General features: G+C 42.6%; 2 protein-coding genes across 2 annotated transcripts in view; one reads left to right on the top strand and one right to left on the bottom strand.

Annotated features, from left to right (window-relative positions):
* The first annotated feature begins 4,487 nt into the window (after positions 1-4,487).
* On the top strand, positions 4,488-11,343 carry LOC120743088. Its single transcript, XM_040046617.1, has 6 exons — positions 4,488-4,707; positions 8,533-8,874; positions 8,972-9,100; positions 9,460-9,768; positions 10,432-10,758; positions 10,839-11,343. Exons 1-6 carry the CDS (start codon positions 4,680-4,682, stop codon positions 10,901-10,903), a joined length of 1,200 nt encoding a protein of 399 aa, XP_039902551.1. The 5' UTR covers positions 4,488-4,679; the 3' UTR covers positions 10,904-11,343.
* A 3,322-nt stretch (positions 11,344-14,665) lies between these two features.
* LOC120743083 (NACHT, LRR and PYD domains-containing protein 4C-like) overlaps positions 14,666-23,971 on the bottom strand; it is a 46,481-nt gene continuing 37,175 nt past the window's right edge. The window contains exons 11-12 of the mRNA XM_040046608.1: positions 20,566-20,613; positions 14,666-17,025 (exon numbers count right to left, since the gene is read on the bottom strand). Coding sequence (XP_039902542.1) covers positions 16,482-17,025; positions 20,566-20,613 — 592 coding nt within the window. The 3' untranslated portion in view covers positions 14,666-16,481. The remainder of the gene's footprint in view (positions 17,026-20,565; positions 20,614-23,971) is intronic.

Below are 23,971 nucleotides of genomic sequence, written 5' to 3'. Positions count from 1 at the left end.
GGGGAAAGCACTTATAAAGTTCCCCATATACTATTCAGCAAATCTGGAGAACAGAAAGGGCTCCTCTTCTGGGGTACTTTGGTTTTATAGTAATTTATTTTATGACTGACTGCCCACTGACTCAATTTCAAACGTCCCAATGTAGTGAGGGCCAAACGAAGCTTTCTAAATCATTGAAGCTTGTGTTAAATGACGCTGACATCTGGCCACCAGATGTCAGCAGAGAGGACTTGTGTTTAATTACCGTAATTGTCGGGCTATAAGCCGCTACTTTTTGCACAAGCTTTGAACCCTGCGGCTTTTAGTCAGGTGCGGCTTTTCTATGGATTGTCCATGATTTTTGTCATATTGTAAGACGATTTGTTTTGTTTGTTCCGCTGTTGTACGGCACTACGTTGCCTGGTGGAAGGGCATGTGATCAGACACACAGTATCGGGGTTCAAGAGTGGTATGTTGGTCACATGTCCGTCCCCCAGGCAACGTAGTGCCGTACAAGTAGCGCGAAAAACAAACTTCAAAGTAGCGCTACGCATTCAGCAGGAGGCGTGGATGACGAGCGGTGATAAACTTGCGAAAAGCAAGTTATGCTCAACTCCACCGGTGGATTCTGACAGCGTGGAAAAGTGTGAAAACATCCACGATCACCAACGGATTTCGAAGGGCTGGACTGCTGCATGATGGAGAGGAGGACACCGCCACGGCCCTTCTGAGGGTGTTCAACTCTGACACTGACAACCAGGATTTCTTTGGTTTTGAAAGTGACAACGAAGGAAAGAAGCTGAGAGTGGATGATGAAGCCATCCTGAGCCTGTTCGTTTCCGACACTGGAGAAGAGGACTTTGGTGGTTTTAGTGCGCAGGAAGATGGTGGTGAATGACTGACTTTTCTTCTTGTTAAAGCCGTGTCGCTGCACCTGAGCCTAAAAGGTAGTCTGAATCTATTTTTCTGGTGTGCTGTAGGTTATTGTTATGTACTACATTTGTTACTCATTTATGAAGCACAGTACAGGTTTCGTACTTGTAATTACCGCTACTTGTACATATACCTAAAAAGTTGTGCAAATATGTACCCATAACTTGTTTTTCAAAATATTAATAAAAGGGGTGTGTCTCCAAACAGCCATCTCTTTCCTGACAATTCGCTTTGTGCATATTCTCTTACATATGATAAGTCAACATTGAAACACCTGCGGCTTTTAGTCAGGCGCTGCTAATGTATGTACAAAACAGGATTTTCCCCTGATTTTAGCTTGTGCGGCTAATATTCAGGTGCGCTTTGTAGTCCGGGAAATACGGTAATATTTTTCATGCATAAACTTTCCTTGTTTAAACATGCACCATGGTGTGGTCTTTCTTTGCTTGCAACTTTTTGATGTTGGTAAATACAATAAATAAAAAATAGATTAATATACAAATAATAATGTACAACACATTAGTATTATGATGAGTATGCTTCTGCTGTGAGGTCCTGCCTCCACATACTTATGCAATTAACCACTGGACAGAATTTACACAAACATTTGCCCAAGTTTTCCTTAATCACAGACCTTGTTGGCTCCAGTAACAATTATTTCCTCATTACAGACAACCACCACGATTCTCAGTTCTCAGTGAGGAACAGCTGTCCAGGACTTGAGGCTGCCTGCCAACTATTAAAATACTCAATAACTATCCATCCATCCATTCGCTTCCTCTTATCCTTTCCAGGGTCGTGGGGGGCGCTGGAGCCTATCCCAGCTGTCATAGGGCGAGAGGCGGGGTACACCCTGGACAGGTTGCCAGTCTGTTGCAGGGCCAACACACAAGGACAGACAACCATTCACACTCACATTCACTCTTGCATTCACACCTATGGGCAATTTAGATTGTTCAATTAACCTATCCCCACTCAATAACTATTCAATAAATAATTAAACCTCTTGTGTAAAGATAGTTTTTGATGCACAAATCTATATTTAAAGTGATTTTAATTAAGTGAAAAGGTGCTCCTAAAGTGCTGTAAAGGTTACCATAATACAAATGATGCTAGTAAGGAAGCCATCTTCCTTATAGTACCATATAGTGGGTGGCTGTGGCTCAGGTGGCAGAGCAGATCAGCCACTAATCAGAAGGTCGGTGGTTCGATCCCAGGCTGCCTCCTGCATCCCAAATATCCTTGGGCAAGATACTAACCCCATGTTTGCCTACGGGTGGTGGTCAGAGGGCCCGGTGGCGCCAGTGTCCAGCAGCCTCGCCTCTGTTAGTGCGCCCCAGGGCAGCTGTAGCTTGTAGCAATGTAGCTTGCCACATCACCAATGTGTGTGTGAATGACTGAATGTAGTGTGAAGTGCTTTGGGGTCCTTAGGGACTAGAAAAGCGCCATACAAATGCAGGCCATTTACCATATCTCCCTATTAGAGCACTTCGCTCTCGCTCTGCAGGCCTACTTGTTGTTCCTAGAGTATTTAAAAGTAGAATGGGAGGCAGAGCCTTCAGTTTTCAGGCCCCTCTTCTGTGGAACCAGCTTCCAGTTTGGATTCAGGAGACAGACACTATCTCTACTTTTAAGATTAGGCTTCAAACTTTCCTTTTTGCTAAAGCATATAGTTAGGGCTGGACCAGGTGACCCTGAATCCTCCCTTAGTTATGCTGCAATAGACGTAGGCTGCCGGGGATTCCTGTTATGTGCTCAGTGGTTCTTCATCCCTCACCTTTATTTCACTCAGTGTGTGATTATACACTATAATTGCATTCAGCAATTAATTAGTATTAAGCTCTGACTCACATCACACTATGTCTACTGTCCTCTGTCCCTCTACTCTCTTCTGTTTATCCTCAGCCCCAGCACTAGTCAGCAGTGCAATGCCAGATGGGATATTGTAAATAAGAAACCAAACAAGAGCACTTACTAAATATTAAGCAATAGATAGTATAAGTTTCACAAAGATAAAAAATATTGCAAGCTAAAAATACAATCACACCTCTTGCAAGCGCTTTACATATTCTGGTGTAGCAGTCTGACTGCTGTGGTGGAAAAAACCTATTTAGCTGTGGAGTGGTCCTGCAACTGATGCTATTGTACCTCCTCGCAGATTGTGTGCGTGTGAATAAGCTGTGCGAGGGGTGATTGCAGTCCACTGTGATGCTGACTACTTTATGCCTCATGTAGATGTCTGAAAGATGTGGCAGTAATCCACCAATGACATTTCTCAGCAGTTCTGACTTTCATGTCCAGTTTGCACCTGTCCTCTGCTGTGGTATTGTTACTAAAAATGAGCTCATCTATCAGACAAACTACTTACCCTCCACAAATCGCTACTTTATCATGATGGAGGGGTTTGTGTGTCCCAGGGATCCCACGGGATATGTTGTCTGGGGATTCTGCCCCCTGGTAGGGTCTCCCATGGCAAAATAGTCCTGGGTGATTCAGAAGACCCCTATGAGATGACGGTGGGCTGGAGTAGGTATCTAACATCCCCTCAGCTTGTTGCCTCAGCTTGTTGCCTCAGCTTGGGGTTCACCGGGGTTTTCTTCCAGTGGACAAGAGGGTTTGTTCCCTGCACCTTCAGGGTGAGGGAAGGGTCCTAACTGTTGTCTGCGCTTATGAACTGAGTGGCAGTTCAAAGTACTCAGCCTTTTTCTGTGAACAAAATGTGGAGGTCACGTGTTTCCGGTTACTGTGGAGATCACAATATGGCGCTCCCCACTGGCTGCAGCCAGACCCTTCTCAAAATTAGGCGCACTCAGTGCAGGCTACAGTGGCCTACAGCTCTGTGGAGAGAAGGCACCATAGACATCCTATGGGCTTAACAACATTGCTAACCTAACCCAAAAACAGTAGTCTAGTCTAAGCATCACATTACAATTAAAAGAAACATAAAGAACACAAGAATTATGACTGAACAGAAGTGCTACTTAGGCTATTAATAATAATAATTTCTTATAGGTTACTCTACAATAGGCTGCAAATAGCCTGAATGATTAGTAAAAGGACAATGTCATTATAATTGTATATCTTTATATAGTATAAAAATAGAGAAGTAACCTCTCAGGTTCACAATTTTCTGTGAAAACATTTTTAATAGCCCTATACCTGAATTTGCATAATTTCATGAATCATGTTAAAAGTAGGTCTGTTACAGGCCTACAGTATAAACCTGTAAAGTGACTTACATATAATTCATGTATTTTTAAAAACAACTTACTAAAACTATAATTTTTACAATATTTGCATGTCAAATTAACATAATTGTTTTGTTATGAGTATTAAAGTATTCCACTGTTTGTGTTCCCAATATTTGTAGTTTTAACAAATAAATTTGATTATAATCACACATTGATGTTGTAAATATAACAAAAACATTCTGTTTAATAGTTTACAAGGGTTCACTGTGATTGAAACAGAAAACATGTGTATTGGGGTTTACTATACATTTCTGTAGGGATTTTATATGGTTTTTATGTCAATTTCACTGCCATTTTTTACAGTGTAGTCCTATTTTCTCCCAGATAAAAATAGGACTATAGCACTGTAACACTATATACTCTCTGCCCGGGATCCCCCGGACACCCCATGACTGAACAGTGAACCTGAAAGTAAACTGGTGTTTGTGCTTCAGTCTCTGGGAGTGTTTGCAGTGTGCTGCTTTATGTGTCCGCAGTCTGACTGAGGATTGGATTTAATGGGATTTTGACTGCAGGATGAAGATTCTGCTGCTCCTCTTACTCGGTAAGAAAGACACTCTGATCCTCTGCATGCACGCGCGCACACACACACACACACACACACACACACACGCACACACACACACACACACACACACACACACACACACGTCTGTAACTTGAGGTCGTATTGTAACAACGACACTGATGACTGCTGTGTGTATTCTCCTGAATGAAGACCCTCTCTCTGCAGCTTTCACTCAGGGGGGACCAAATCAATCAGGACTTAAATTAATTTCAAATTACTTTCTCATATTTGATAGTTGTTTGGAGCACCACACACACAAAAATACCTATGCCTAAATGGTGACTTTATGTATTTAATTATATGTAAACTTTTATGTAATTGTGTTAAGTAAGTTCAATGAAAAACATTTTTCATTGTTTTTCTGATTCCTCTGTCACTGTGAATGAATTAAATTATTTAGCCAGATTTTCTTAAGGTGTTTATTTAATATATTGATCTATAAACCATCCATCCATCTCCTTCTGCTTATCCGGGGCTGGGTCGTAAGGGGAGCAGCCTATACAGAGAAGTCCAGACCTCCCCCTCCCCGGCCACCTCCTCCAGCTTGTCCGGGGGAAAACCATGGCATTCCTAGGCCAGCCGAGAGATATAACACAGGAAGAGATTAATTCCAAGCCCAAACCACTAAATCATAGGGTTAGGGTTAGGGGTTACTGACTATCCCTTCTAATAGTCAATAGGAATGCAGAAATGGACCAGACTCAGGGTGGTCAGGGTAGTTGTAAATGAGCAAGAAATAAAGTAAATACATGAATCTTACCAACCAGCACTGTTCTGCAGTACAATTATGCTTAAAGAAAAAAATTAACTGTTTATCAGCTTGTTAGAACAGTTAAATTATAACCATTATAAACACTGACTAACATCATTGTTTTCTCTCATTCAGATATGTCCTTTCTCCTCAGATATGAAACCACATGAACTAATAGTCATGTGTCAACAGACCAAAAGGCCATTAGGCTGATTGTTCAGTGCAGTACCTGTCAGATCACTGAAGCATCTTCATTTTAAGTCTTTGGATCTTTGAGACAGTTTGTTGGCATTTAGGCTCAGCAGCACTTAGGTCACCTATCAGTTCCACACTCTTTATCACTACCCCGACATCACATCATCTGGCTTATCCCCTTCATCAGCAGTGTTTGTCAAGTTACATGAAAAAAGTAATCAGTAACATTACTGATTACTTCCCCCAAAAAGTAATCCTGTTACTCTACTGATTACTTATTTTCAAAAGTAATTAGTTACTTAGTTACTTTTTAAAAACATGATTTACAACCTGAATAGTGTTATGGAATAAATATATATTCTTAGTGCTTATTTTCTGTTTATACTGTTTTATAGAGGCCAGTGTAGAAAACGCCACTTTGAGTTATAAGGAGTGTGAAAGGTCACAGAGTAATGTCTAAGACAGGAAACTCTGCACGCTTTGTGCAGGCTTGCAGAGTACAGGAAGTGAGACTAGGTAGAGTGCAGCGCAGGAGCTGTTTTGATTGAAACTGTGTGTGACTATGTGTGACGTATAACAGAATTATATTATACCCATTCAGCTTGTAATGCCTTAGACCTGTTGATGCTTGCTAGCATCTGCAGCTCTCCTTTTCTGGAAATGTAGAATAAAGATGATTTTTGAGCTTTGACCACACTGAGTGTTGTTTTTTCTCGGTCAGTAAAAGAATATAAAAGAACCGGATGTGATAATAGATAAATTAGATAAATAGATAATTGATAAAGTGATAGATCTTTCAGCCCAATTCTACTTTTTCTGCATAATCCATCATACAAAATGTAATCAAATTTAAAAAAAAGTCTCATTTTAATTTTTTTGTATTAGTTTTAATCTTTTAACTTCATGTTTCAAGCAAAACTTAATTATATGCAACATTCCCTAACTGGAAGAGATTTCTTTAACATTTAAACCTATTTTCTGCACATTCCAGCACATAAAATAAAATAGGCTTTTGTGTTTACACTCAGTCTTTCAAATAGATGCAAGTGAAACACAGCAGAAAATAAATAAAGTCAAAGACTCAGCGGTCCTGTTGCTCTATTTTCACCTGTAAAGCAGGAGTGTGGCAGGCAGGTGTTTGCCCTGGTGCAGGTGTGCCGCAGCGGTCAGTGGAAGAATCAGCAAGTTTCTCTGTGAGTTTCCCATTACGTGGTAGTGTACCCGGTGCTTGCTCTGAAGTTATGGGGTTTTTCGCTGTAAAAAGAAGTTTTCTTCCCACGCACGATGGACGCTAATGTTTTTATCACTTTCTACAGAATCAAACTCAGAGTAAGGTCAGTACTTCCACGCTTTAAACGCTGCACGCTCATACTCTCTCCCACACTCAATATATGATCCATTGTTGATCTGCACACAGCTGTTGCCACAAACGTCGCACTCGCTTACATCACTGTCATGAGACACTCACAAAAAAAAAATCACAATTTTAGTAACGCAGCATGCTTACGGGAATGTAACGGTAATCTAATTACCTTGTTTGCAATAGTAATCCCTTACTTTTTACTTGAAAAAAGTAATGGTATTACAGTAACACGTTTCTTGCAACGCGTTACTGCTCAGCTATGTTCATCAGCAGTGTTAGTCAGTGAGTGACTGGCTGCTCCAGTATGGGATTAGAACGATGCCACCTTATCCCATAGTCCAGCCAATGATGCGATTCACATTTGTATAAATGCAGCTAATGAACGTGGTTGACAGGCTATGACAGCGTCCTTATGTGCCGGTGTTTTAGCGAGCAAAGCGGCTGATGTGGAGTGAAGCCACGTTAATGACAACGTGTACAACCATTGGAGATGTGAGCAGGACAGACGGAACAACTGACGGACAAAGTGTGGACTTTATACCAGTTTTTAAATTGTGTTGATCGGCCACGTAAAACCAGAGTTATGATAAAAATATCTGCAATGTTTGTTTTTCCTGAATACTGTCGTTGTTTATATTTACTGCAGGAAGAAACGGTAAAAACTGCGTTTTATAAGGAAAACGCTCGAAAGCCTGTGAGCAAAAACGACTCCAAAACACCCCACCCTTTCTTATTGGTCGAAAAATGTAATGTATGTAACATTCCAAGTTTTCAAACCTCACAGGAAAATCTTGATAACCAAAAACTCTTTGATGTGATTGTTGTCATCACTGAACTATGCACACAGACTTGTAAGAACACACTTCAAGATACACAAGTCTGTTTTGAATTTTGCTTTCTTCTCTAATGACTAATGTTTTATTAATTCTTTAATCACTTGCAGCTTAAGAGACAAAGAATTAAAATGGACAGTATATCCGTGGTTTGTCTTTGACATAAACTCATTGCTGCAGCCAGCGGCAGTACAAAACTGATGCTCTTAGACAGGCTTTTAGTTTCACTCTCCTAAAGGGGTTGGCTACCAGCCACCGCCTCATGACTCCACCTTCCCTGTGTTCTGTATGTTGGTTTTCGGTTTTGTTTGCTCAGTTTAGTTTTTTTGTGTCTCGGTTGTTGTTTTGCCTTTTGTTTTGTAGTGTCATCCAGTTTTAATAAACAGCTTGCCTTTTTTTTTTTTTTAAAATGACTTTCTTTTGCAAGTGTCTGCTTTTGGTTTCACTCTCCACTCCTCACGGTCCACCAGCTCAGACCATGACATAGGTGTGAAAATCTCTGATGCTGAATTGATCACTTATAAACACAACCCATTTTTGCATCTGTAGCTAGACTTGAGACTTTAAACTTTCACCTCTTGTGCATGTTGGTCCTCATTCTGTCTCACCTGATGTTACAAAATCACTGCATTCATCGGCTTCGTATTTTCTCTCCTCAGTTTCCCAGCATGCCACAGCAGTGGAGGTGTACGAGGGGGCAGAGTCTGTTCTGCTGCCCTGTCAGTTACTAGCTGCTCCCAGTGAGTTCACAGCAGCAGTGTGGGACCGCAAGGACCTGAACATCCCAACAGTCCATGTTCGTGTGAAGAGTGGTGATGATTTGGATGACCAAAACCAGCGTTACACCAACCGAACATCAATGAGTGCTGATGCTCTGCAAACTGGAGACCTCAGCCTCACTCTGAGAAACCCGACAGTCTCTGACAGTGGAACCTACACCTGCATCCTCCGCATCGCTGGACGAGATGTGAGCTGGACTTACTTACAACTGAAGGTCACAGGTCAGCAATGTAGACAGAGGTTAGAGCAGAAGTGAACTCTAAATTTATCAAAATCTGCTGGACGATGTTCAGGTTTTTGTGCTCGTGCTAATTACAGAACCTCCTCCTCCACCTCCTCCAGTCTGGCCCAAGGTTCTCTCAGCTGTCTTGGTTCCTGTGGTTGTCCTGGCTATTTGCTGTGGTATCGGCATGTCTTGTGGATATAAAAGGCTGAAAAATAAAGAAGGTATGTAGGAGTGTATGTCTGTGTGTTACTCAATAATTCTATGAAAAATCTGGATGCTTTCTATCCCTCATAGTCCTTAGTGTCATTGATCCATTACTTAGTTCTACAGTGTTTCATTCCTTGAGTGTAATATTTCGCAGCACTTCTGAGTTTCATTACCCTGTTTCTGGTTCTGTTTCTTGATTGATGTTAGTTCCCTTTTGTGATCTCTTTGTTATTTGTATCCCCGCTTCAAAATGAAACTTAAAAGCATCAGGTGACATTGCACATTGCTCATAACAGCTAGGTTCAGAAAGGAATCTGTCAAAGGAAGTGTGCTGATGCTGTGCAGCTCATGTTGTGCTTGGTTGTTCTTTCAGTTCGTGAGGTGGAGGTGGGTTCAGGTGTGACGTCTGCCAAGCTGCCCTGCAAAGCCACAGTTCACCTGTCTCAGGTAAATAAAGTCGTGTGGAAGGACAGAGATGGCAGGATAGTCCACGTGTATCAGGAAGACTCTGAGCAGCCTGAAAAACCGCACAGACGTTACAGGAACCGAACAGAAATGAATGAAGGCCTCAGTCTGACCCTGACATACCCCACAGAAACTGACACAGACACCTACACCTGCACCGCCTACAGCAGGGAGGGAAAAGTCCTGATGGAGAAAAAAGTGGAGCTGAAAGTCGAAGGTCAGTGCTGCAGTGGATCCTTATTCACAGATTGTGTTTGACAATTTGATGGTTTGGAAGAACTAATGAAGCTATTTGTGGGAAATTGATGGAAGAGAAACTGTTAAGTATTAGCAGTTAATGAGGCGGCCAAGCTCAAAGATAAATTTGAACACAGCAGATACTACGGTTATTCAGTTTTTAAATGCTGATGGATGACAGTGAGCTGAGTTTCTCTTGTTCACAATGAGCTCACCCGAAACCCTGGCTGATTGTGACACCCATTTTCATACCTTGGCTCATGTGATTTTGTAGAGGATCATCAGGGGTCATTTGTCCCTCTTTGGGGTGTTACTCCAACTGGGTTTAAATCTGGGACTCTCCACCATTTGACCTTTAGAACTGAAGAAGCTTCTCGGATCAGAGGTGAAACGTCTTCAAGCAACTTACCAGATGCTTTTTTTCCCAAGCTCCTTAGACTATTCTGTCTAAGATTAAAAATATTTTATGATCTGAAACATTTATGGGTGACAAATATGCAAAAACAAGAAGAAAGAAATCAGTTACTTCATGGTACTGCATGTTAGAAAGCATCTGCAAGTGATTTAACAGAAAAAAACTGGTGGATTAAAAAGTCAAATGTTTGTCGTTATAGAGCTCATGTTGTGTTTGTTGTCCTCTCAGACTGTCATGTAGAAGTGAAGGACGGGGCGGAGTCTGTCCTGCTGCCCTTTCAAACCACAGAAAACCTGCCTGAAGACACTGAAGTGGTGTGGAAATGCCTTGAACCCAAGTACATGAAGGTCTATGTGTATGAGAACCGCTCTGACCATCCTGACAAACAGGATGAACATTACAAAGATCGAACGGAGATGAAGAAAGACCTGCTGACCGCTGGAGACCTCGGTCTGACCCTGAAAAACCCCACGGAGGGTGACAGTGGGAGATACGGCTGTGAGGTCAACAACAAGGAAACCTGGAGATACAAGAGGGTGTGGCTCACAGTCATAGGTTAGTTAGTGAGTTAGTTCATGATTATTCATGTTGGTTTATTTATTTGTTTGTGTGACTCTCTTCTGTTTCCTCTGCAGGGAATAACCAGGCCAAGAAACAAACAGATAACATCAGGATCAGCTCCAATGATCAATCAGTTTGATGTGTTCGTTTCATTATTAATCTGATTTCAAAGAGCAAAGGTCCGTGAAGGACATCATGAACAGACAATGGATGAAGGGCGGAAGATGATTTCACCTGATTCTGAGCCCTTTGTTTGTTATTAGTCTCAGTGAGGTCAACAGTCTGTCCTCATATTTGTCTGTTCTCAGTATGATTAGACAAGCAACAGCGTCACTTTACTGTTGGCTGTTTCAGTAACATGAAGAAAGTACAGTGCAAGAAATATATCAATATCATCTGCATGTGATGTGAAAGAATGTGAAGCACCATTTATACATTTGTTCAATGAACATTTTATATAGACTAAGGTACACAAGTATTCATTAACCCTTTAAAACTGTTAGGAGCGGTAGACGGATGGATGGATGGATGGATAAAACCGGAGGAGTTGTACTTACATATCATGCCATCAGCTTGTCCTCGGTCATGGTTTCCTCCCACATATAGCTTTGCAAAAACTGCACAAAAAGCACTTGCAGCAACAAAAACATAATATTCCAGAAACACGCCGATCCGATCAGCTGTTTGTAACACTTCCTATGTTGAAATAGACGTAGACGAACGATGGCATGACCATGTTACCTGCTTGAAACTGGAAGTAACGTCATTTTCACAAAAATTGTAGGTTGTTTTTTTTTTTTTTTTTTTTTACCTTCGACACCTGTTACGACCCGTCTAGGGCCATAACATGAGTGAGGCACTCGCTCCCCCCCCCCCAAGACCCAAGCAGCCACAAGAGACAAATCCGTTAGATACAAGGTGATTTGTTTACAATGTGAAATAAAGGAACCAAAATGGGAGTGTCAACACTTCAGGGTGAGCCAAGGCCAAAACCATAAACAAAACAAATCTACACAAATCCCGCACCCCTGACCTTACCAAAACAAAGTCGAAAATAAAGACAGAGTCTGACCTCCTTAACTAACTCAAAACAGGAGAAAACGGGTGATCAAAAGAAACGGCAGCTCACCCCTACCCACTCCACTTCCACAACTGTCAAGCGCACTGCAGCCACCGGCTGCCACAGGAGTGCTGCTGGGTCATGAGGAGAAACACGCCTCCTTTTAATGGGTGGGTCCTCCAGCTGGGACCAGTCACATCGGGGCGGTGTATCCACGCACCAATCGGAGCAGGGCCCTGGCACAGCTAAATTAACATAAAAAGACACAACACCTGCACAAAACAAACACATGGACATGCGAGTTCGTAACACACCTTTAAAGCCTACACTGGTGTTTTTACACTGTATAGTTTCTGGAATGCTTAGAACTCAAATTGCTTTGACTAGTTTATTTTGATGCACATGCTGGGCTTTTTTTTTGCAAATTTAGATTACAATATTTATTTTTGTTTTTCCTGCAGTGTATAAAAATTGGTGTATCTCAAAAATAAAACTATGACGACACTCAAAATAAATTTCTTGTTGTTGGAGCTATTTTGTGCAAGTTTTTTGTATTTACAGGTTTGAGCGATAAACATCTGAAATTTCTATAACTACAAATATATGTAAAAAAAATGAAGAACAATTTTAATTTTTTTTGTTGTTTATTTCACTTTTTTGCAATTTATGTAGTTACTATGGACTTAATGCATACACATATTACAATTTGGTCTATAACAGTTGTATTGATGTATGGCAACTTAAAATGCTCTCAAAAATGGCCCTACAGCATGAAAAAATATAAAGATAAGCTGTGGCAGACTTCTATGGTAGGTCTTAAAGGGTTAAATAAACAGCATTTATACATCCGTTTTCCTCTGCTTACCCATTTCAGATTCAGGAGGGCAAAAGTTGGAGCACATCCTGGACACGCTGCCAGTCTAAAGTTCGTCTCATAGCACTCAGTTACTCAGTTCAATTTTATTTATACAGCACCACATGACAACAACAGTCACCTCAAGGCACTTTATATATTAAGGTAGACTGTAAAATGTTACAAATTTTGAGAAAACCCAACAATCATATGAGCAAGCACTTTGGCGACAGTGGGAAGGAAAAATTCCCTTTTATCCATTCTTTATTTGTCAAGGGATTATACAGACTTGTACACATTATATGCTTCTTACATGACATTAGATTTTGCAAACCAATTTGGCTTTTATTGTAAACCAAAAAAAGTATGATAGAGAAAAGAGTATGTAAGTATTGGGTGGCTGTAGCTCAGGTGGCAGAGCAGGTCAGCCACTAATCAGAAGGTCAGTGGTTTGATCCCAGGCTGCCTCCTGGCTGCATGCCAAATATCCTTGGGCAAGATACTAACCCCGTGTTTGCCTACTGGTGGTGGTCAGAGGGCCCGGTGGCGCCAGTGTCCGGCAGCCTCGCCTCTGTCAGTGCGCCCCAGGGTGGCTGTGGCTACAATGTAGCTGCCATCGCCAGTGTGTGAATGTGTGTGTGAATGGGTGGATGACTGAATGTAGTGTAAAGCGCTTTGGTCCTATGGACTAGAAAAGCGCTATACAAATGCAGGCCATTTACCATTTGTATGCATCCAGGTACGCACAGGCTCACTCCTGGTGGCTGTGTGTCGAGGCCTGGAGCCTGGGGCTCGCTCGGGCCCCTTCGGGGGTGGGGTGCCCTCGGCCTCTCGGCCTGGGGCTCGGTCACTCTGGCACAGGTGGCTTCCGGCAGAGCTCATGGGCACGTGACTGCAACCCCCCCTAGCTTATGCTCTGCGGCTTCTGAGTGACCCCTCATCTGGGACTTCATGCCCTGGAGGATGGGGCTGTGGAAAAACTAGTCCATGCATTCATCTTTAGTAGGCTTGATTACTGTAACAGCATCTTTACAAGTCTACCTAAAAAATCAGTCAGACAACTACAGCTCATTCAGAACTCTGCTGCTCAAGTCCTCACTAAGACCAAAAAAGTGGACCACATCAGTCCAGCTCTGAGGTCTTTACACTTTACACTTTCTGCAAAAGTTTATATATTTTTTTCTTTTGTGATGTATTCTCATGTGTAAGACACTTACTTGGCAACCCAGCTAACGTTAATACTGCTCTATTTTAGCAATCTTTTCTATAATTAATTCAGTATTTTTAACTCTATTCTCGTAATTAACTCAATATTAATGACTTTAATCTCGTAACTGACTTTTTTTTTTTCCTAAATATGGTGTAAAACTGCCTCGTAATATTGTTTATTTCTATGGTCAGAAATTATTTTTGTAATCTTCTCACCAAAACAGACCTGAAATAATCCCTACATGTTCCATCTTCATTTGCAGGAATGAGAAAGCCAAAAACCAAACCATGCCCTTCCTGTCAGGCTCCAAACACCTGCAACAGGAAGATGTGCAGTGGATGCCTGGGCAGCCTGAAGCCATGAAGTAAGAAACTAACAAGACATGAATGTACACATAAAATATTTATTCATAAAAGAGCATAAATAAAAAAGTTATTCACATCAGAATAACATCGTCACACTAAAGACATCAAACTAGAAAAAACTTCAACTATTTTAATTTAAACTACCTCTGATTTTTAATTTAATTGGCTAATAACTGAGAGACAAAACATTTCAAGATGGATAATTTAGAACAGTTTAGAATAGAATAGAATAGAATTCAACTTTATTGTCATTGCACATGTCACAGGTACAGGGCAACGAAATGCTGTTTGCATCCATCCAGAGGTGCTTTAGTGATATAGATATATTACAATATATATTAGCAATAATATAGATATGTAAGTATATTACAGAAATGGGTCTATTATGGTCAAGGTCAAGGTAACTTTATTTATACCCATGGGCAAGGTAAATTTTCTTTACAGAAAAAATGACAGCATTTGGCATCCCTTTAAAAACACACATACCTAGTACAGATATACACCTCACTGTGGCACATATATAGTAATTTTAATATTTCGAATCAAAAACAGTTCTTATTTAATTCAGTGACAGCAACGGGGACAAAGCTATTTTTATAACGCTTTGTCCTGCATCTCGGAAATAGAAACCTCCGTCCTGAGGGAAGAAGCTGAAATTCACCCCTTAGAGGATGGGAACCATTTTTAAGGATTGATAAAGCCATCCTCTGTACCTGCTCAGAGTACAGGGAGGCTAAACAAGACTGTGGCCCACCTATCAGACGACTGGACCATCTCACTATCTGATTCAGAGAGTTTTTCTCTGTGACAGAGGTCTGACCGAACCATGCCACCAAGCAAAAGAACTCAACAACAGACTCAATAAAAGAACGATAAAACAAAGTTAAAATGTTTTGGTCAATGTGGAAATGAACAAGTTTCCTAAGGCAATAAAGGTGCTGGTGACCCTTTTTACAAACTGATTTGCAATTTTGATCAAAGTTCAGTTTTTCATTGATTATGGTCCCAAGATATTTATATGATTGTACTTGCTCTATTTTCTGACCTTTAATTAAAGTGACTCCGTGCCCATTTTGTTGCTTCCTAAAATCAACAACCATATCTTTTGTTTTAGATATGTTCAGCTGGAGATAAGACTCCTCCCACCACTGAACAAAGTCATCAATGACTGGGCCGTGGTTAATTTCACCCTCTTTCAGTAAGCTGACAATAACAGAGTCATCTGCATATTTAATAATGACCCTGTTTTCATGTCTGCCCTGACACATGTTTGTATAGAGAGTGAATAATAAGGGCGATAGGACGCAGCCTTGAGGAGAACCTGTGGAGGAGAACACTGGGTCAGACAGAACCCCATTTATTCTCACTCTTTGTGACCTGTCAGTTAGAAAATCTAAAATCCAGCCCACCAGGTTTTTCCTGATTTCAAACTGTTCTAAAAGTCTCTTAATTAAAATATGGGGCTGTGTTGTATTAAAAGCCGAAGAAAAATCAATGAAAAGAAGTCTTGCAAAAGTCCCTTTACTCTCTACATGTTTAGGAATCAGATTTAGTAAAGTCAAAAGTGCGTCCTCCACTCCTCTGTTGGGCCTATATGCAAACTGCATTGGATCCAGTTGCTGTTCAATTTCTTTCATAATCACATTTCTGATGATTTTTTCAAAGACTTTCATTACAACTGAAGTGAGGCAACAGGCCTGAAGTCGTTTAGATTTAGGGACAGGAACCACGACTGCTTCTTTGCAAAGAGAGGGCACATGTTGTGTTTGCAAGGATTTGTTAAAAATAACCTGAAATATAGGCCTGAGTTCATCAGCACAAGATTTAATTAGGCGGCCACTAATATTATCAGGACCTGGATCTTGTTCACATTGACTGTATGAAAGGCCTTTTGGACATCACTGAGGTCAATGATAAAGTGCTGAGTATCTCTCAGTTTCTGTTTCAGAAATATCCTCGCTGAAATCAGAAGAACTAAAACGAGCATAAAACATGTTTAAAGCGTTTGCAAAATCTCTGTCTGAATTAAAACCATCTAAAATGACCTGACTGCTGCTCTGGGGATTTTGAAACTCTGCTGTGGTTTTCATACAAGTCCAGGCAGACCCAAAATTTTTTGCAGCAAATTTGCTTTCAAGAAGGTTTTTGTAGCTCTGTTTTGCTTTCAAGATCTCGATTTTCATTTCCTTGGAGTGTTTCTCTAACAGGGAGACACTCTTTACACTCAACTCAGCACAGGGACACTGAGGAACCAAACCACAGTCCAAACCCAGGATAAAGAGGTTCAGTGAATGTGGTGTTGAAGGTGTGGAGGTGGATCAGAGTGTCAGAGGAGACTCTGTAGAAGGACAGAGTGCCAGCAGGACAGTCCACATACACTGCTGCTCTGTTAGAGACAGAGGAGGAGGAGGAGGAGGAGGAGGAGGAGGAGACAGATTCTGATGTCTGGTTATGATAGACGGAATCAGGACGACCATCATAGCATGAAAGACTCCAGGACTGATCATTCCATCCAAACGCACAGTAATCACCGTCTCCTTTCCTTCCGATTCTTCTGTAACTCACTGATATAAAAACTCTTCCTCTCCACTCGACCTCCCAGTAACAGCGACCAGTCAGACCAGTTCTACACAGCAGCTGGTAACAGCCATCAAATCTGTCTGGATGATCAGGATATGACTGAACCTCCTCCACATGTGTCACCTTCCTGTTGTTGTCAGACAGTTGGAGGTTTGTGTTCACTGTGTTTGTGTCGATTGTGAGTTGGCAAATCAAATCAAATCAAATCAAATCACTTTTATTGTCACATCACATGTGCAGGCACACTGGCACAGCACATGCGAGTGAAATTCTTGTGTGCGAGCCCCACAAGCAACAGAGATGTGCAAACACAACAACACAAACGAGCAAAATACAAGAATGGCCAACCTGAAACTAATAAATATATGTACAATATATAATAATGTATGCATTTCTGGATGTGTATACTAAATATTTTCCTACGTGTGTGTGTGTGTGTGTGTGTGTGTGTGTGTGTGTGTGTGTGTGTGTGTGTGTATACACATTTTTACAAATTAAATAGTAAAAAAAAAAAAACAATAATAATAATAATAATAAAATATATAAAATATACACAGTTGAATATGTGCAAAACAAGTGGCATTTATATATAGTGTGGAGTGCATTATGTTAAAGTTCCAGTAGTGAAGCTGAGGTGTCTATGACGTGTTCAGCAGTCTGGTGGCCTGGTGGAAGAAGCTGTCTCTCAGTCTGCTGGTACGGGACCGGATGCTGCAGAACCTCCTTCCTGATGGAAGCAGTCTGAACAGTTTATGGCTGGGGTGACTGGAGTCCTTGATGATCCTCCCCGCTTTCCTCAGGCAGCGCTTCCTGTAGATGTCTTGGAGGGAGGGAAGCTCACCTCCAATTATCCGTTCAGAGCACCGCACTACTCGCTGGAGAGCTTTGCAGTTGTAGGCGGTGCTGTTGCCATACCAGGTGGTGATGCATCCAGTGAGGATGCTCTCAATGGCACAGTGATAGAAGGTCCTGAGGATGCGGGGGCTCATGCCGAATCTTTTCAGTCTCCTGAGAAAGAAGAGGCGCTGCTGCGCCTTCTTCACTGTTTTGTTTGTGTGTACTGACCACGTAAGATCCTCAGCCAGATGTACTCCAAGGAACCGGAAGCTGCTCACTCTCTCCACAGCAGCGCCGTTGATGGTGATGGGGGTGTGTACTTCTCTGCACCTCCGGAAGTCCACTATCAACTCCTTTGTCCTTGCGACGTTGAGGGTGAGATGGTTGTCTTGACACCAGTGGGTCAGGGCGCTGACCTCCTCCCTGTAAGCCGTCTCATCACCGTTGGTGATAAGACCCACCACTGTAGTGTCGTCCGCAAACTTCACAATGATGTTGGAGCTGTTAGTGGCAGTGCAGTCGTAGGTGTAGAGTGAGTACAGGAGAGGGCTCAGTACACACCCCTGTGGAGCACCAGTGTTCAGTGTGATGGGGGATGAGGTGATGCTGCCCAGTCTGACCACCTGGCGTCTGTCAGACAGGAAGCTAAGGATCCAGCTGCAGAGGGAGCTGCTCAGTCCTAGATCCTGCAGTTTCCTGTCCAGCTTCGAGGGAACGATGGTATTGAATGCTGAGCTGTAATCTACAAACAGCATCCTCACATACGTGTCTCTCTTCTCCAGGTGTGACAGGGCAGTATGTAGTGTCAGGGCTATGGCATCATCAGTGGACCTGTTGTGGCGGTATGCAAACTGTAGAGGGTCCAGTGAGTCGGGTAGTGCAGAGCAGATGAAGTCCCTGACCAGCTTCTCGAAGCATTTGCTTACGATGGGGGTCAGGGCTACAGGTCGCCAGTCGTTCAATGAGGAGATGGTGGAGGATTTGGGTACAGGGACGATGGTGGCCATTTTGAAGCAGGCTGGGACTACAGACAGAGAGAGGGAAAGGTTGAAGATGTGCGTGAACACTCCAGCCAGCTGAGCCGCGCATGACCTGAGGACGCGGCCGGGAATCCCGTCCGGACCAGTAGCTTTGCGTGCGTTTACCTTCCTGAAGCACTTCCGCACATCCTCCTCAGACACAGTGTACGCACTGACGTCATCCGCGGTGCGCACACTGTCCGGTCTCATGGTGTTCGCTGCGTCGAATCTAGCGTAGAATACGTTTAGATCCTCACACAGAGAGGCCGTGGTCTGCGGTGTGCTGGTTTTCCCTCTAAAGTCTGTGATCGTGTTTAGTCCCTGCCACATACTCCGAGGGTTGTCAAACTGTTGCTCCACCCTGTCCCTGTACTCACGTTTGGCTGCTTTGATCGTCTTCCGGAGTTGGTAATGTGCGTGTTTGTAGTCCGATGTGTTCGCGGAGGCAAAGGCGGTGTTCCGTGCCGCCAGTGCCGCGCGAACATCTCCGTTAATCCAGGGTTTTTGATTTGGGAAGGATTTGACTGTTCTGGATGGGACGACATCTTCCACGCATTTCCTGATAAATCCACAGACTGAGTCTGTGTATTCATCAATGTCTCTGGCGGCCACGTGAAACATTTCCCAGTCTGCGTGATCAAAACAGTCCCGCAGCGCAGACTCCGATTGGTCCGTCCAACAGTGCACCGCCCTCCGGGTTGGAGCTTCCTGTTTCAGCTTCTGCCTGTAGGCGGGCAGGAGCAGGATGGAGCAGTGATCTGATTGGCCGAATGGGGCGCGGGGGAGGGCTTTGTACGCATCCCGGAAAGAGGTGTAACAGTGGTCGAGTAGCCGATCTCCACGTGTGTTAAAAAGGATGTGTTGATGGAGTTTTGGTGAGACTTTCTTCAGGTTTCCCTTATTAAAGTCTCCGGCTGTGATAAACGCTGCCTCTGGGTGTGCGGTTTCCTCGCTGCTGATCGCGCTGTACAGTTCCCTGAGTGCACGGTCAGTGTCGGCTTGTGGGGGAATGTAAACAGCCGTAATAATCACTGCTGTAAATTCCCTCGGTAGCCAGAATGGCCGGCACTTAATCATCAGGTACTCCAGGTCCGGTGAGCAGAAGGATTTGACCGGGTGCACGTTCGCATAATCACACCAGCTGTTGTTGATCATGAAACACACACCACCGCCTCTGCTTTTCCCAGTAAGATCCTGTGACCTGTCCGCGCGGTGCACAGAGAACCCCGGCAGTTGTATTGCGGAGTCCGGTACTTTGTCCGATAGCCAGGTTTCTGTGAGGCAGATCACGCAGCAGTCCCGCATCTCTCGCTGGAATGAGATCCGTGCCCGAAGCTCGCACAGCTTGTTCTCCAGAGACTGCATATTAGCCAGTAATAAACTGGGTAACGGTGGTCTGTAAGTGCGCCGTCTCAGTCGAACCAGAACGCCAGATCTTCTCCCTCTGCGTCGGCGTTTGCGGCCTCCAGGGCCAGAGAACAAAGGCGTCTCAGGTGAGATGAATGGGGGGTCTGCAAACGGAGCGTCCGTGTTGCAAAACTTGAACTCCGGAAAGTTATAAGAAAGACCGTCTTTTATGTCCAGTAAGGTTTGTCGGTCGTACACAAGGAGACAAGTGCTGCTCGTGAAAAAATAAAGGAAAAGTAAAATTAAACACAGAAGAAAGCCGTTGCTTGGGGGAGTTCGCGACGAGGCTGCCATACTCGGCGCCATCTTTGAAGGATTTACAGGAATCTGATGGAGAGAACAAACACAATCCAGCTGTAGTTATTGATCCATCATCTGTTCATTGATTGACACTTTGATGATGACTCCTAACATCAGAGATGTGAATGTGTGCTGCTTTGTTTTCATGAATCCCTTTAAAAACACACTTACACTTCCTCAGACCTGGTCTCAACCATCGTTCTCCAGCAGGCTCCACCCTGAAAGGAGGAGGGGGGTCAGACCAGCACAGTCAGCATGCACACATGGACATTACATGGCTCTCATATGCATACTGTTAGACATTGATAAAGGAACAGTCCAACATTTTCACAAATACACTTCAATCCATATGTGGATCAAACTGCTGATAAGTTGGATTGATCCTGTATCTGTCTGTACACAGCTGTATTGAATGAAATATGAATGATTCAAACTCTGGCCTTCATTATCTTAATATTCCTCTTATGTTAAGCTGGGGAGGAAACTGGCCTGCATTTGCTGTCCACCAGAGCTTATCAACAACAAAAAACAGCTTGTGCATCAACATAAACTATTTCCACAGTGAAATTTGAGTTCTAAGCATGCCAGAAACTATACAGAAAAGCCAAAAATGACTTTAAAAACCACCAGTATAGGCTCACAAAGGCCCTAAAGAGAAAAACTAAATTTTAAGTGAATGTAGCACCGGCTTCTGCACTATGAGCATCATGTTAGCAAAGGTAGGAGAGCCAAGCACGAAAGACGGCACCGCAGAAAACATTTTTTCGGCGAAAGTTATGTTCAAAAAAAGCGCCCCTCCGACAGCCAAACCTATCTGTTCTCTGATTGGATTGTTACATTTGTGATTGACATGACATTGACCAATCAGATGAGAGGAAGAAAAATAGTGTCAAAATTCGTACTTGTAACTTGCAGGGGTTTTTTTTGGCTAAGTCCACACACAAATCTTTTTTACACACACAAAACTGATTTACAAGTACAAAATATTTATGACCACATTTTGAGCCCATAGTTTTCATTCAAAGACTTTATGGCTTTAATACCTGGTGGGCTGGTCTGTAGTCAAAATGCCCAATTTTTTGTCCCAGTCCAGCCCTGCAGGTTAATACTGGCAGTGTCACCATGCCAGCTGACTGTATTTTATCATCAGCCAGTGTTGTTCTTGATCAATATTACCAAAGTTTACCATAAGGCAGCATAGAAAGTATTTACTTGCTTTCAGGTTTCATTCAAATGTTAGTCTTTTCATTTGTTTCCCCACTTTTTTCCTGTTTCAAAATCAAACACCAGTTTGTGAGAAGATTGTCTTCTTTTTTTAACAGGCATTGGTTTTGCATTGGCATTGGCTAATTTGCCAATTGTATGTTAAAAATGTTTTTGCCCAAAACATATGTGCACTACATCTCAGTAAAATAACTATGCAAATATTGATGTCCTTATCTGCTGAATAAACACTGACTGATTGTATCTCTTGTACTTTATCAACGCAGTATCCAAAAACTTTGCACCATAGTGGTTAAAATCTCATTCTAATAAGAGTTAAAAGCACATTTGGTTATTAGGTTTACAGGGTTATTGAATTATGGTTCAATTATGCCCCCCCCCAACAAAAGTTTTCTAGACACGCCACTGTTTACGTTAGCTGTAAGTCACAACTAACCAAACAAGCTGGTTATGAAACTCTTTGGGAAGGTCAATGCCAGGGTGCTGGTGAGGAGAGTCCGTCCGTTAGTTGAACCTCGGATACAGAAGGAACAATGCAGTTTTCGTCCTGGTCGTGGAACACTGGATCAGCTCTTCATCGTCTCAAGAATACTTTAGAGTGCATAGGAGTTTAGAGAACTTGAAGAAGGTATTCGACCATGTCCCTTGGTGGGTCCTGTGGGAGGTGCTCCGGGAATATAGGGTGTCTGGCCCATCACTACGGGCCAGAATCCTTATACACCATTGTAAGAGCTTGGTCTGCATTGCCGGCAATAAGTTGGACTTGTTCTTGGTGGGTGGTGGACTTTGCCAGAGCTTCCCTTTGTCATCAATTCTGTTCATAATTTTTATGGACAGAAATTCTAGGCTTCTAGGCTTAGCCAAGTGGGTGAGAAGCTCAGCCATTCGAGAAATGCTAAGAGTAGAGCCGCTGCTGATCTAGAGAAGGATGCCTCATCTAGAGATGATCTAGAGAAGGATGCCTCCTGGGGGCCTGAAGTTAAGGTTATTGGAAGTCAAGTCCCTTTGGATAAGTTAACTGATACCCTCGGTCTGCTTACTTCTCATCTTTCTCACACTATAAGGAATCTCGGAGTGTTTTAGATAGCTATTTTAAATTAGAGAAGCAAGCATCCACAGTAGTGAAAACCAGGTTACGCGAAATTGCCAATCAAAACCTTATCTTTCTCGAAGAGATCAAGAAACACAAATTCATGCCTTCATCACTTCTAGACTGGATTACTGAAATTCTCTCTATTTCTCTCCATTGCTCACAGTTAGTCCAAAATGCTGCTGCACGTCTTTATCGGGTGTTAGAATGCACACATCACTTCAGTTCTGGCTCCATGTCAAATATCATATTAATTTTAATATTAGTTTACTTACTTTTAAAGTTACAAATAATATGGCACCCAGTTATTTAAGCCAACTCCTCAACATGGATGACCCCAAAAAAGCACTGATATTGTCTAACCAGATGTTCTTAGTACAACCAAGGTCTCAATTGAAGCATAGAGGAGATCTGGCATTCACAGTAGTATCACTCAGACACTGGAATAATCTGCCAGAGGATATTTGACTTCAAAGTCTATTCAGTCTTTTAAATCACATCTTAATGCTCACTTTTTCACTTTGGCTTTTAATTCAAGTTCAGAAAGATCATTTCTAACCTTCACTAAAGCTGTTTCTATGAAAGCTGACTAAAACTCTTCAGGTAAGACCTTCCTCTCCAGAGGACTTGTTTGACAGCTACTCTTTCAAGAATTTTTGATATGAAAGGAAGGCTGGAGTTTAGCCTATAATTAGCTAAAACCACCAAGTCAAGAGATGGTAAATACATACAAGAGAACGATGGCCATGACAACCCAATGCCCAGTGAATATTTCATGCAGCAGAAACCCAAGAAAGAGAAGCAAGAGGAGGAACCATCATGTACGGAGAGGCCCCTGCACGATATGTACCACGGGCAGATAGACACTTCCTCGCACATCTAGAAATCCTATCAGTGGTTGGATAAAACTGGACTGAAAAAGAGCACAGATCCATACCTGAGAGTGTCCAGTCTCCAGCCTAAATCCCTCAGACCAGCTGACAGCAGCTCCATTCCTGAACCTCCTGGTTGATTGTAGCTCAGGTCCAGCTCTCTCAGATGGGAAGGGTTGGCACTCAGAGCTGATGCCAAACAAGTACAGCCTTCCTCTGTGATTAGACAGCCTGACAGACTGCATACAAAAAAACAGCAACAATTCAATCTATTTGCATCCTTTCAATTGAATTAAGCAGCACATAAGTGATGATTCCCATCAGTCATCTCACGTTTCTTAAGAGTGTAAGGGAGCACCCTACAAATCGGGGTCACGATTCAACTTTCCG

This window comes from Simochromis diagramma, unplaced genomic scaffold (assembly GCF_900408965.1).
Source record: "Simochromis diagramma unplaced genomic scaffold, fSimDia1.1 OVJJ01000406.1, whole genome shotgun sequence".
Classification (NCBI taxonomy): Eukaryota; Metazoa; Chordata; class Actinopteri; order Cichliformes; family Cichlidae; genus Simochromis; species Simochromis diagramma.
The sequence above is the reverse complement of the archived record's forward strand: the minus strand, read 5'-3'. Positions and strand labels throughout refer to the sequence as shown.